General features: G+C 40.6%; 1 protein-coding gene across 7 annotated transcripts in view; it reads right to left on the bottom strand.

Annotated features, from left to right (window-relative positions):
- The window catches only part of LOC115855216 (huntingtin-interacting protein 1-related protein), a 73111-nt gene that overhangs the window by 35852 nt on the left and 24105 nt on the right, over positions 1-13154 (bottom strand). For all 7 annotated transcript variants that reach the window (XM_060310965.1, XM_070047027.1, XM_060310968.2 and 4 more), the window contains one exon: positions 9663-9788. In XM_060310965.1, the coding sequence (XP_060166948.1) occupies positions 9663-9788 (126 nt within the window). The remainder of the gene's footprint in view (positions 1-9662; positions 9789-13154) is intronic.

Below are 13154 nucleotides of genomic sequence, written 5' to 3'. Positions count from 1 at the left end.
CCAGCTGTGCTACGAGGACAAAAGTGAGGGAGCTCCTGATTACATCTTAGGTAGGAATTTAACATAAAACCCTAAAGGAGAGGTTATTCTGAAATACAGTTGGTTCTGCTATGACACTTGTTTTGAAAACATACATTTGTTCCAACGCATCGGATATATTAGGGAACAACCTGAGCATGATGTGAAGTTTGTGTTTGTTAATGTGCGACTTTGTCCACGAGAAACACTAGGTGAACTGGGCCGGGCCGTGTACGAATACACGCCCCACGCCCCTCCACCACCACCCGCAGCGTGTCACGAGCCACATCCATCCACATCTGCTGCTACGACTTTCCATCCACTAACCCTCCTTCTACCACTTTCCAGTAAGTCACAAGCTGCAACCTCCTCTCCGACGCCCAGTTCTACCTGCAGACTTCAGGTCTTTTTCAAGGTAAAGTGCCACATTTATGGCAATATTTGTGTATTTCTTAACTACTTAACATGTATAAAACTGTACTACCGTTTAAATTACATTTCTGTCCTTTTAAAAAATGGGTCACTGATAAAGTTTTTGAGTGTTATGCTCAAAATCCCATTTTCCCCATAAACTGTGTGGTTTTTATTGTGCAGGTTTGCACTGTGTGGTGATTTTTAGGAACCCATATGTCGCATTACGGCAGATATAACTGTGGTTATCAAAATATTAAACAGGACTGTGATATAATAATACATATCCTTTTTATTAGTGCATTAAATAATAAGATCTAGCAGCAGGCCTAATGGTCTGTAATGCTGAGGTAGTACTAAGTGTAAATGATATGTCAAGATATCCGTAATAACAGTAATATGGTAGGAAACTGTGATCTCTACTAATGACAAGAGTCACAGGTAGTATGTACTATGATGGCTTGTTTCCTATATTCATAATTGAAGGAAGTGCTACATTTTAATTAGAGGTTAATAAAAATAACCTTAGTGTAATTTTTATCCCCGTCAAAGTTTATGGATCCCCTGAATTCTATTCAAAAAACTCTGATGAAAAATCTCTGCCCAATAAATCCATAAAGACAGGAAGTGGATGAGTGTCAGCCCGAGGCTAGGGGAGGCGGAGTGGGGAGAAACTGCCAGTGGGTACAAGGTTCTTCTGGAATGATGAAAATGTTCTACAGTCAGACTATGGTGATGGTTGCACAACTTTGTAAATATACTAAAACCACTGAATTGTACACTTTTACATGGGAGAACTTTATGGTATGCACGTTATCCTTTAACAAAGCTGTTAAAAAATTTAAAAACCATCACCAATACTTAAAAATATGTTCTGCCCCAATGTAAATAAACTACTTCACTAATGCTTCAAAGATTTTGTCAAGAAAAAAATCTTCCTAGAAAACACCACAAGTCCATCATGGTTTCTACTCTGAAAAGCTTATACGGCACACATGGCACAAATACTTTTAAAAAATCACGATTCAGGGAGCCCACTATTCTTTAAGGTAATCTTTGCAATGGCCTGGTGAACCTAGTGGCAGTGAGCATGTTGATTCTAAAATGGTTAATGTCCTAGTTTCAGATCATCTGTCACACAGAAACTGCCCCATAGAACTCTGAGTCTAACAAAATTCCAATGTGAAGAAGAGCTAAGCAAGAAATGCCACCAGAGAGAGTATTTCATGGAACAAGGCGAGGATGTTCGCCCTCACTATTTCCATTCAGTATCGATCTGGAAGTCTTAGCCAGAGCAATAAGGTAAAGAAAAAGAAATAAGGCATAAAAATTAGAAAAAGAAATTCTTTATTCACAAATGACATGACTGTGTATGTAGAAAATCCTAAGAAGCTACAGAAAATCTACTAGAATAGGTGGATTTAGCAAAGATTCATTTTTTTTCTTATTAGTCATCAATTTTATACACATCAGTGTATACATGTCAATCCCAATCTCCCAATTCAGCACACCACCATCCCCACCACCCTGCGGCTTTCCCCCCTTGGTGTCCATACGTTTCTTCTCTACATCTGTGTCTCAACTTCTGCCCTGCAAACTGGTTCATCTGTACCATTTTTCTAGGTTCCATATACATGCGTCAATATATGATATTTGTTTCTCTCTTTCTGATTTACTTTATCCTGTATGAAAGTCTTTAGATCCATCCACGTCTCAACAAACAACCCAGTTTCGTTCCTTTTTATGGCTGAGTATTATTCCACTGTATATATGTACCACAACTTCTTTATCCATTCATCTGTCAATGGGCATTTAGGTTGCTTCCATGACCTGGCTATTGTAAATAGTGCTGCAATGAACGCTGGGGTGCATGTGTCTTTTTGAATTATGGTTTTCTCTGGATATATGCCCAGTAGTGGGATTGCTGGGTCATATGGTAATTCTATTTTTAGTTTTTTAAGGAACCTCCATACTGTTCTCCACAGTGGCTGTATCAATTTACATTCCCACAAACAGTGCAAGAGGGTTCCCTTTTCTCCACACCCTCTCCAGCATTTGTTGTTTGTAGATTTTCTGATGATGCCCATTCTAACTGGTGTGAGGTGACACCTCATTGTAGTTTTGATTTGCATTTCTCTAATAATTAGTGATGTTGAGCAGCTTTTCATGTGCTTCTTGGCCATCTGTATGTCTTCTTTGGAGAAATGTCTATTTAGGTCTTCTGCCCATTTTTGGATTGGGTTGTTTGTTTTTTTAATATTGAGCTGCATGAGCTGTTTATATATTTTGGAGATTAATCCTTTGTCCTAATCCTTTGTCCATTGATTTGTTTGCAAATATTTTCTCCCATTCTGAGGGTTGTCTTTTTGGCTCTATGGTTTCCTTTGCTGTGCAAAAGCTTTTAAGTTTCATTAGGTCCCATTTGTTTATTTTTGTTTTTATTTCCATTACTCTAGGAGGTGGATCAAAAAAGATCTTGCTGTGATTTATGTCAAAGAGTGTTCTTCTTATGTTTTCCTCTAAGAGTTTTATAGTGTCCGGTCTTACATTTAGGTCTCGAATCCATTTTGAGTTTATTTTTGTGTATGGTGTTATAGAGTGTTCTAATTTCATTCTTTTACATGTAGCTGTCCAGTCTTCCCAGCACCACTTATTGAAGAGGCTGTCTTTTCTCCATTGTATATCCTTGCCTCCTTTGTCATAGATTAGTTGACCATAAGTGTGTGGGTTTATCTCTGGGCTTTCTATCTTATTCCATTGATCTATGTTTCTGTTTTTGTGCCAGTATCATATTGTCTTGATTATTGTAGCTTTTTAGTATAGTCTGAAGTCAGGGAGCCTGATTCCTCCAGCTCCGTTTTTTTCCCTCAAGACTGCTTTGGCTATTCGGGGTCCTTTGTGTCTCCATACAAATTTTAAGACTTTTTGTTCTAGTTCTGTAAAAAATGCCATTGGTAATTTGATAGGGATTGCATTGAATCTGTAGGTTGCTTTGGGTAGTAGAGTCATTTTCACAGTATTGATTCTTCCAATCCAAGAACATGGTATATCTCTCCATCTGTTGGTATCATCTTTAATTTCTTTCATCAGTGTCTTATCGTTTTCTGCATACAGGTCTTTTGTCTCCCTAGGTAGGTTTATTCCTAGGTATTTTATTCTTTTTGTTGAAATGGTAAATGGGAGTGTTTCCTTAATTTCTCTTTCAGATTTTTCATCATTAGTGTATAGGAATGCAAGAGATTAATGTGCATTAATTTTGTATCCTGCAGCTTTACCAAATTCATTGACTAGCTCTAGTAGTTTTCTGGTGGCGTTTTTAGAATTCTCTATGTATAGTGTCATGTCATCTGCAAACAGTGACACTTTTACTTCTTCTTTTCCAATTTGTATTCCTTTTATTTATTTTTCTTCTCTGACTGCCGTGGCTAGGACTTCCAAAACTATGTTGAATAATAGTGGTGAGAGTGGACATCCTTGTCTTGTTCCTGATCTTAGAGGAAATGCTTTCAGTTTTTCAACACTGAGAATGATGTTTGCTGTGGGTTTGTCATATCTGGCCTTTATTATGTTGAGGTAGGTTCCCTCTATGCCCACTTTCTGGAGAGTTTTTATCATAAATGGATGTTGAATTTTGTCAAGTTTTTCTGCATCTATTGAGATAATCATATGGTTTTTATTCTTCAATTTGTTAATATGGTGTATCACATCAATTGATTTGCGTATATTGAAGAATCCTTGCATCCCTGGGATAAATCCCACTTGATCATGGTGTATGATCCTTTTAATGTGTTGTTGGATTCTGTTTGCTAGTATTTTGTTGAGGATTTTCGCATCTATACCCATCAGTGATATTGGTCTGTAATTTTATTTTTTTGTAGTATCTTTGTCTGGTTTTGGTACCAGGGTGATGGTGGCCTCATAGAATGAGTTTGGGAGTGTTCCTTCCTATGCAATTTTTTGGAAGAGTTTGAGAAGGATGGGTGTTAGCTCTTCTCTAAACGTCTGATAGAATTCACCTGTGAAGCGATCTGGTCCTGGACTTTTGTTTGTTGGAAGACATTTAATCACAGTTTCAATTTCATTACTTGTGATTGGTCTGTTCATATTTTCTGTTTCTTCCTGGTTCAGTCTTGGAAGATTATCTCTTTCTAAGAATTTGTCCATTTTATTGGCATAGAGTTGCTTGTAGTAGTCTCTTAGGATGCTTTGTATTTCTGCAGTGTCTGTTGTAACTTCTCCTTTTTCATTTCTAATTTTATTGATTTGAGTCCTCTCCCTCGTTTTCTTGATGAGTCTGGCTAATGGTTTATCAATTTTGTTTATCTTCTCAAAGAACCAGCTTTTAGTTTTATTGATCTTTGCTATTGTTTTGTTTGTTTCCATTTCATTTATTTCTGCTCTGATCTTTATGATTTCTTTCCTTCTGCTAACTTTGGGTTTTGTTTGTTCTTCTTTCTCTAGTTCCTTTAGGTGTAAGGTCAGATTGTTTATTTGAGATTTTTCTTGTTTCTTGAGGTAGGCTTGTATAGCTATAAACTTGCCTCTTAGAGCTGCTTTTGCTGCATCCCATAGGTTTTGGATGGTCGTGTTTTCATTGTCATTTGTCTCTAGGTATTTTTTGATTTCCTCTTTGATTTCTTCAGTGATCTCTTGGTTATTTAGTAACGTATTGTTTAGCCTCCATGTGTTTGTGTTTTTTACGTTTTTTTCCCTGTAATTGATTTCTAATCTCATAGCATTGTGGTCAGAAAAGATGCTTGATATGATTTCAATTTTCTTAAATTTACTGAGGCTTGATTTGTGACCCAAGATGTGATCTATCCTGGAGAGTGTTCCGTGCGCACTTGAGAAGAAAGTGTAATCTGCTGTTTTTGGATGGAATGTCCTATAAATATCAATTAAATCTATCTGGTCTATTGTGTCATTTAAAGCTTCTGTTTCCTTATTTATTTTCATTTTGGATGATCTGTCCATTGGTGTAAGTGAGGTGTTAAAGTCCCCCACTATTATTGTGTTACTGTCAGTTTCCTCTTTTATAGCTGTTATCAGTTGCCTTATGTATTGAGGTGCTCCTGTGTTGTGTGCATATATATTTATAATTGTTATATCTTCTTCTTGGATTGATCCCTTGATCATTATGTAGTGTCCTTCCTTGTCTCTTGTAACATTCTTTATTTTAAAGTCTATTTTGTCTGATATGAGTATTGCTACTCCAGCTTTCTTTTGATTTCCATTTGCATGGAATATCTTTTTCCATCCCCTCACTTTCAGTCTGTATGTGTCCCTAGGTCTGAAGTGGGTCTCTTGTAGACAGCATATATATGGGTCTTGTTTTTGTATCCATTCAGCAAGCCTGTGTCTTTTGGTTGGAGCATTTAATCCATTCATGTTTAAGGTAATTATCGATATGTATGTTCCTATGACCATTTTCTTAATTGTTTTGGGTTTGTTTTTGTAGGTCCTTTTCTTCTCTTGTGTTTCCTACTTAGAGAAGTCCCTTTAGCATTTGTTGTAGGGCTGGTTTGGTGGTGCTGAATACTCTTAATTTTTGCTTGTCTGTAAAGCTTTTGAGTTCTCCATCGAATCTGAATGAGATCCTTGCCGGGTAGAGTAATCTTGGTTGTAGTTTCTTCCCTTTCATCACTTTAAGTATATCATGCCACTCTCTTCTGGCTTGTAGAGTTTCTGCTGAGAAATCAGCTGTTAACCTTATGGGAGTTCCCTTGTATGTTATCTGTCGTTTTTCCCTTGCTGCTTTCAATACTTTTTCTTTGTCTTTAATTTTTGCCAATTTGATTACTATGTGTCTCAGCCTGTTTTTCCTTGGGTTTATCCTGTATGGGACTCGCTGCACTTCCTGGACTTGGGTGGCTATTTCCTTTCCCATGTTAGGGAAGTTTTCAACTATAATTTCTTCAAATATTTTCTCTGGTCCTTTCTCTCTCTCTTCTCCTTCTGGGACCCCTATAATGTGAATGTTTTTGCGTTTAATGTTGTCCCACAGGTCTCTTAGGCTGTCTTCATTTCTTTTCATTCTTTTTTCTTTATTCTGTTCCACAGCAGTGAATTCCACCATTCTGTCTTCCAGGTCACTTTTCCGTTCTTCTGCCTCAGTTATTCTGCTATTGATTCCTTCTAGTGTAATTTTCATTTCAGTTATTGTATTGTTCGTTCATCTCTGTTTGTTTGCTCTTTAATTCTTCTAGGTCTTTGTTAAACATTTCTTGCATCTTCTCGATCTTTGCCTCCATTCTTTTTCCGAGGTCCTGGATCATCTTCACTATCATTATTCTGAATTCTTTTTCTGGAAGGTTGCTTATCTCCACTTCATTTAGTTGTTTTTCTGGGTTTTTATCTTGTTCCTTCATCTGGTACATAGCCCTCTGCCTTTTCATCTGGTCTATCTTTCTGTGAATGTGGTTTTTGTTCCACAGGCTGCAGGACTATAGTTCTTCTTGCTTCTGCTGTCTGCCCTCTGGTGGATGAGGCTATCTAAGAGGCTTGTGCAAGTTTCCTGCTAGTGTTGGAGGGTCTCCTGCAGAGGTGGGCGGTGGCTGTGGCTCACCATGGGGACCAGGACACTGGCAGCAGAAGTTCTGGGAAGTACTCCTTGGCATGAGCCCTCCCACAGTCTGCCATCAGCCCCACCAAAGAGCCCAGGTAGCAAAGATGCAATTTATAAAAGGCAATTATCGTTCTTTATATCATCAACAAACAATTTGAGAATGAAATTTAAAATACCACATATGATGGCATCAATAAACAAAATGTTAGGAATAAATTTTTTAAAAGATGTGTAATGGGGCTTCCCTGGTGGCGCAGTGGTTAAGAATCCGCCTGCCAATGCAGGGGACACGGGTTAGAGCCCTGGTCCGGGAAGATCCCACATGCTGCGAAGCAACTAAGCCCGTGCGCCGCAACTACTGAGCCTGTGCTCTAGAGCCCACAAGCCACAACTACTGAGCCCGTGTGCCACAGCTACTAAGCCTGTGCACCTAGAGCCCGTGCTCTGCAACAAGAGAAGCCACCGCAATGAGAAGCCCGTCGACACAACTAGAGAAAGCCCATGCACAGCAACGAAGACCCAACGCAGCCAAAAATTAATACATTAATAAAATAAATTAAAAAGAAATGTGTAAGACCCCTACAATGAAAACTACAAAATATGGTTTAAGAGAAAAGAAGGAAGACCTAAGCAACTGGAGATATACTCTGTTCACAGATGTCAATCCTTCCCAAAGTGATCCGTAGATTCAATGAAATCACAATACCAGAAGGCACTTTTAAAAAACTGACACGTTGACTCTAAAATTGCTATGGACCTGGCAAAGGGCCTAGAATAGGCAAAACAATTTTGCAAACAAAGTCAAGGATGTATACTGATTTCAAGATTTCCTATAGAGTTATGTAATCAATTTGGTGTGGTATTGGTGTAAGGAGAACAACCATATCAATGGAACGGATTGGAGACTCCAGAAACAGACCCTTGAATATACAGTCAACGGATTTTCAATAAAGATGCTGAAAGTAATTCAATGGAGAAAGGACAGTCTTTTCAACAAACGATGACAATGATGGAGCTAAAATCTGTATGGAGAAAAATGAACCTTGATCTTTACTTCACACCATCCACAAAATTTAAATAAGAGATAAACCATAGACCTAAACAGAACCAAAAAACTTCTAGGAGGAGAAAATATTCACAACCTTCAGGTAGACTTCTTGGAAAAAAAACACACCATTAAAAAAAAAAAAAGAAGGATAAATTGGACTTCATCAAAATTTCAAATTTCTGCTCTTTTATTCTTAAGAGAATGAAAAGGCAAGCCACAAACTAGGAGAAAATATTAGTAATATATTTGGCAAAAGATAAAGAACTTGTGTCTAGACTATATGAAAAACTCTTACAACTCAATTAATATAAAAGGAAATAATCAAATTAAAAATGGGCAAAGGACTTAAAGACACTGCACAGAAGAAGACATATGAAGGGCCAAAGAGCACATGAAGATGCACATCATTAGGTTAACAGGAAAATGCAAATTATTCAATGGCAACGAGATGCCATTTCAGATCTACTAGAATGGCTAAAATCAAATGGACCGACAAAATCAAGGTTGGGGGCTTCCCTGGTGGCGCAGTGGTTGAGAGTCCACCTGCCGATGCAGGGGACACAGGTTCGTGCCCCGGTCCGGGAAGATCCCACATGCCGTGGAGCGGCTGGGCCAGTGAGCCTTGGCCGCTGAGCCTGTGCGTCCGGAGCCTGTGCTCCGCAACGGGAGAGGCCACAACAGTGGGAGGCCCGCGTGCCGCAAAAAAAAAAAAAAAAAAAAACAATGAAAGAAGAAGAGGAAAGAGGAGGGAGAAGAAGGAAGGAAGGAAAGAGGGAGGGAGGGAAGGAGAAGGAACTGTTAGTGATTAAGAGAGACCTTAAGGGACTTATCCAAGTGCAAAGTATGGACCTCGGTTGAGTATTGATTTGAATAACGAGTAAAAAGACATTTTTGAGATAAATGGGGAAACCTTAACGTGGTCTAGTCATTAGACGAAATTAAAGAGTTCCTGTTAATTTGGCTGGGTGTGAAAAAAGTCCTTATCTGTTAGAGCTACAGAATGAAGTACATATGAGTGAAATGATATGATGTCTAGGATTTGCTTTAAAATGTTTCAGGAGATGGGCTTCCCTGGTGGCGCAGTGGTTGAGAGTCCGCCTGCCGATGCAGGGGACGCGGGTTCGTGCCCCGGTCCGGAAAGATCCCACATGCCGTGGAGCGGCTGGGCCCCTGAGCCATGACTACTGAGCCTGCGCGTCTGGAGCCTGTGCTCCGCAACGGGAGAGGCCACAGCAGTGAGAGGCCCGCGGACCGCAAAAAAAAAAAAAAAAAAAAAAAGTTTCAGGAGAAAACAGGTACGGATGGGGGAAGATGAAACAAAACAGCAGAAAGCCGATGGCTACTGAAGCTCTGTGACTGGAAGTATTCTTTCTACATCTGTATTTGAAGTTTTCTACAATAAAATATTTTTTAAAAATCCCCCAGAATGTACGTGCATGTGCCCAGGTAACTGGAAAGAGGAAGTCTGGGTGTGGCGACATCTGAGTATGACTTTCTCTTTCTCCTTAAACCCAGCCTGCTACCTCCTCCCCTTTCATTCTAACAGAAAGGGACGTTTGCGCACAACGACTGGAGTGTTTGCATACTACAGATGGGGTCAAAAGAAAAGGAACCACGTACATTTTTGGCGGTGCTGCTGAGATTCTCAGAGCTGATGGGGAGCAGAGTGCTCAGCTCCAGATCTGTAACCATCTGACGGGATTCTGCCAGCAAACGCTGAAGCTTGCTTGTGGGAGAAAAATCATCCTGGGAAAGCAACACAATTCCAGCATTCATGAAATCAAGAAGCACTTTTCATTGTTTATGTTTACAAGTACAATGTAACAAACACAAATGTTAACTGTTCATTAATGTTTGACTTTATTTTTCGTTTTGTTTTGGTTTTTTTTTGCGGTACGCGGGCATCTCACTGCCGTGGCCTCTCCCGTTGCAGAGCACAGGCTCCGGATGCGCAGGCTCAGCGGCCATGGCTCACGGGCCCAGCCTCTCCACGGCATGTGGGATCCTCCCGGACCGGGGCACGAACCCGTGTCCCCTGCATCGGCAGGCAGACTCTCAACCAGTGCGCCACCAGGGAAGCCCAATGTTTGACTTTAGGTATTACATATCAAAGCAGGGCATTAAACACTAGAAGAACCAAATTCCATTTATTTCTTAGAACCTACTTTGCTAAATAATTTGACTTAAACAGAACTTACTACAACTAATTAAGTAACATCCATGTGATAAGAGAATCCTAGGCATTGTTTACCTCTCTTAAATCAACTTGCCAAGGCTGTAATTACCAGGTCAAAATACTTAAAAAAATGCAACTTTAACACTAAATCTTGTTAGCTTTTAAAAATAAGTGGAGGGCTTCCCTGGTGGTGCAGTGGCTAAGAGTCTGCCTGCCGATACAGGGGACACGGGTTCGTGCCCCTGTCTGGGAAGATCCCATGTGCCGCAGAGCGGCTGGGCCCATGAGCCATGGCCGCTGAGCCTGTGCGTCCGGAGCCTGTGCTCCGCAGCGGGAGAGGCCGCAACAGTGAGAGGTCCGCATACTGCAAAAAAAAAAAAAAAAAAGTGGAAATATGCCTTAGTTTGTTTATTCTTATTTAATTTTCAACTTTGTGTAAAAAGCTTTCCACAGTGTACAATCTGTGAGTTTTCCACAGTGGACATAACAATTAACTGTACAATTAAGTGTACAGGGGCTTCCCTGGTGGCGCAGTGGTTAAGAATCCGCCCGCCAATGCAGGAGACACGGATTCGATCCCTGGTCTGGGAAGATCCCACGTGCCACGGAGCAGCTAAGCCCATGCACCACAACTACTGAGCCTGCGCTCTATAGCCCGCGAGCCACAACTACTGAGCCCACATGCCACAACTACTGAAGCCCGCGCGCCTAGAGCCTGTGCTCCGCAACAAGAGAAGCCACCGCAATGAGAAGCCCACGCACCGCAACGAAGAGTAGCCCCTGCTCGACACAACTAGAGAAAGCCCACGCGCAGCAACGAAGACCCGACGCCCCCAAAAATAACTAATTAAGTGTACAATCTGATGACTTCCTACATACATGTGTACATGAGTACACACCCATGAAGCCATCCCCACAATGAATACGGGTCGCGTTTATCACGCCTCTGGCCCTTTGGAATTCCTGCCTCTATGAGTGCCTCCTCGCCATTCCCAGACAACTACTGATCTGCTTTCAGTCACCAGAGATTAGTTTGCATCTTCTAGAGTTTTATATAGATGCATTACATACTTTTGTCTGTCTGGCTTCTTTCACTCAGCATAATTATCTTGAGATTTACCTATGCTGTATGTGTATAGATAGTTCATTCCTTTTTATTGCTGAGAAGTACTCCATTGTATGGATATACCACAGTTTTATCTATTCACTTACTGCAGTATATTTGGGTTGTTTCCAGTTTTTTTAGCGAGTGCAAATAAAGCTGCTTTAATATTTCTGTGGACGTATGTTTCCATTTCTCTAGGAGTAGAACAGCTGGGTCATATGGTAGGTGTATATTTAATTTTTTTTTAAGTAGTTTTTTAATAGAAAGTACCCAGTGTTTTCCAGAGTGGCTCTACCATTTACAGTCTCACCATCAGTGAACAAAAGTCCCAGGTGCTCCGGATCCTAGTCAACACTTTGGTGCAGTCAATTTTGAACAAAGAGAACTAACAGTCATCAAATACCCATTAGGGGCCAGGCCCTCCAATATCCCCTTAAAACCAAGCAACTGTGATGTTATAACTGCACATTTGCAGGCGAAGAAACTGAGGCTCAAAGAAATTAAATAACTGTACTAACGTCACTGAGCTAAGACAAAGCAAAACCGGGATTTGAACCCAACTCATCTTCCCGGATATCTTCCCAAAATAACACCAAAAATAACTAAGTTTACTTGAACTTATTTTCTTTACAAACCACCTGCAAGGGGGACCCCATTCATGTTGGAAACACTGGCTCATCCACAATAATGACACTGTAGACACAACCTCACTGCCTGTCTGTAGGGCCGTGGACAGACTACGGTTTATTCAATCACTGGACCCTGCACATCAAGCAACAATCAAAATGAAGAGGCTATAGGTCCACGGTGTCAGCACAGATGAAGGTCACAAAACACTGACAAAGCTGGAAAATCACATCAGAAAGGATACAGACGGCAGTTTACCATTCATGTACATCTTAAACAAAACAATAGTATGTAATTTTTTAAAAAATTGTGGTATAGTTGCTTTACAACGTTGTGTCAGTTTCTGCTGTACAACGAAGTGAATCAGCTACGTGTATACATATATCCCCTCCCTCTTGGACCTCCCTCCCTCCCTCCCCCCCTCCCCCCCCCATATAGGTCACCACAGAGCACTGAGCTGAGCTTCCCTATGCTGTACGGCAGGTGCCCACTAGCTATCTGTTGTACACGTGGTAGTGTATATATGTCAATACCAATCTCCCAATTCATCCCCCTCTTCCCCCGCGCTGTGTACACATGTCTGTTCTCTACGTCTGCGTCTCTATTCCTGCCCTTAAGTATACACTCTTATGTAAAACATAAAAGCATAAAGCAAGCATGGATGCAACTTCAGGGTAGTGGTTAACTGGTGGGGGTGGAGGGTAGGCACAGGCAGAATGGCACATGAACTTACCCTCTATCTGTAACATTTTATTTATTTCACAAGTTGAAAAATAAAGCAAATATGGCAAAATGTCAACGTGTTAAATCCGAATGTAAGTACATAGTAACTTGTATTTTTCATTTTCTGTGTGTTTAAAATATTTATTAAAAATAGATAGATCAGTCACCTGGAGGGCCTGAGGGACATCCTACCTGAAGTTATCTATAGGATATTTAAAGAAAAGAGAAGGTAAATAATTATGACTTCAGTTAAGTAATAGAAATTAAAGTCCTATAATTAAAAAACAAAACCTGAAGAATAGCCAAAATTAAGCACACTAACAGTAGTGCTCTAGGGGAATTAAAAGTATGCTGGGAGGGCTTCCCTGGTGGCGCAGTCGTTGGGAGTCCGCCTGCCGATGCAGGGGACACGGGTTCGTGCCCCGGTCCGGGAGGATCCCACATGCCGCGGAGCGGCTGGGCCCGTGGGCCATGGCCGCTG

Source organism: Globicephala melas, chromosome 13 (assembly GCF_963455315.2).
Source record: "Globicephala melas chromosome 13, mGloMel1.2, whole genome shotgun sequence".
Lineage (NCBI taxonomy): Eukaryota > Metazoa > Chordata > Mammalia > Artiodactyla > Delphinidae > Globicephala > Globicephala melas.
The sequence above is the reverse complement of the archived record's forward strand: the minus strand, read 5'-3'. Positions and strand labels throughout refer to the sequence as shown.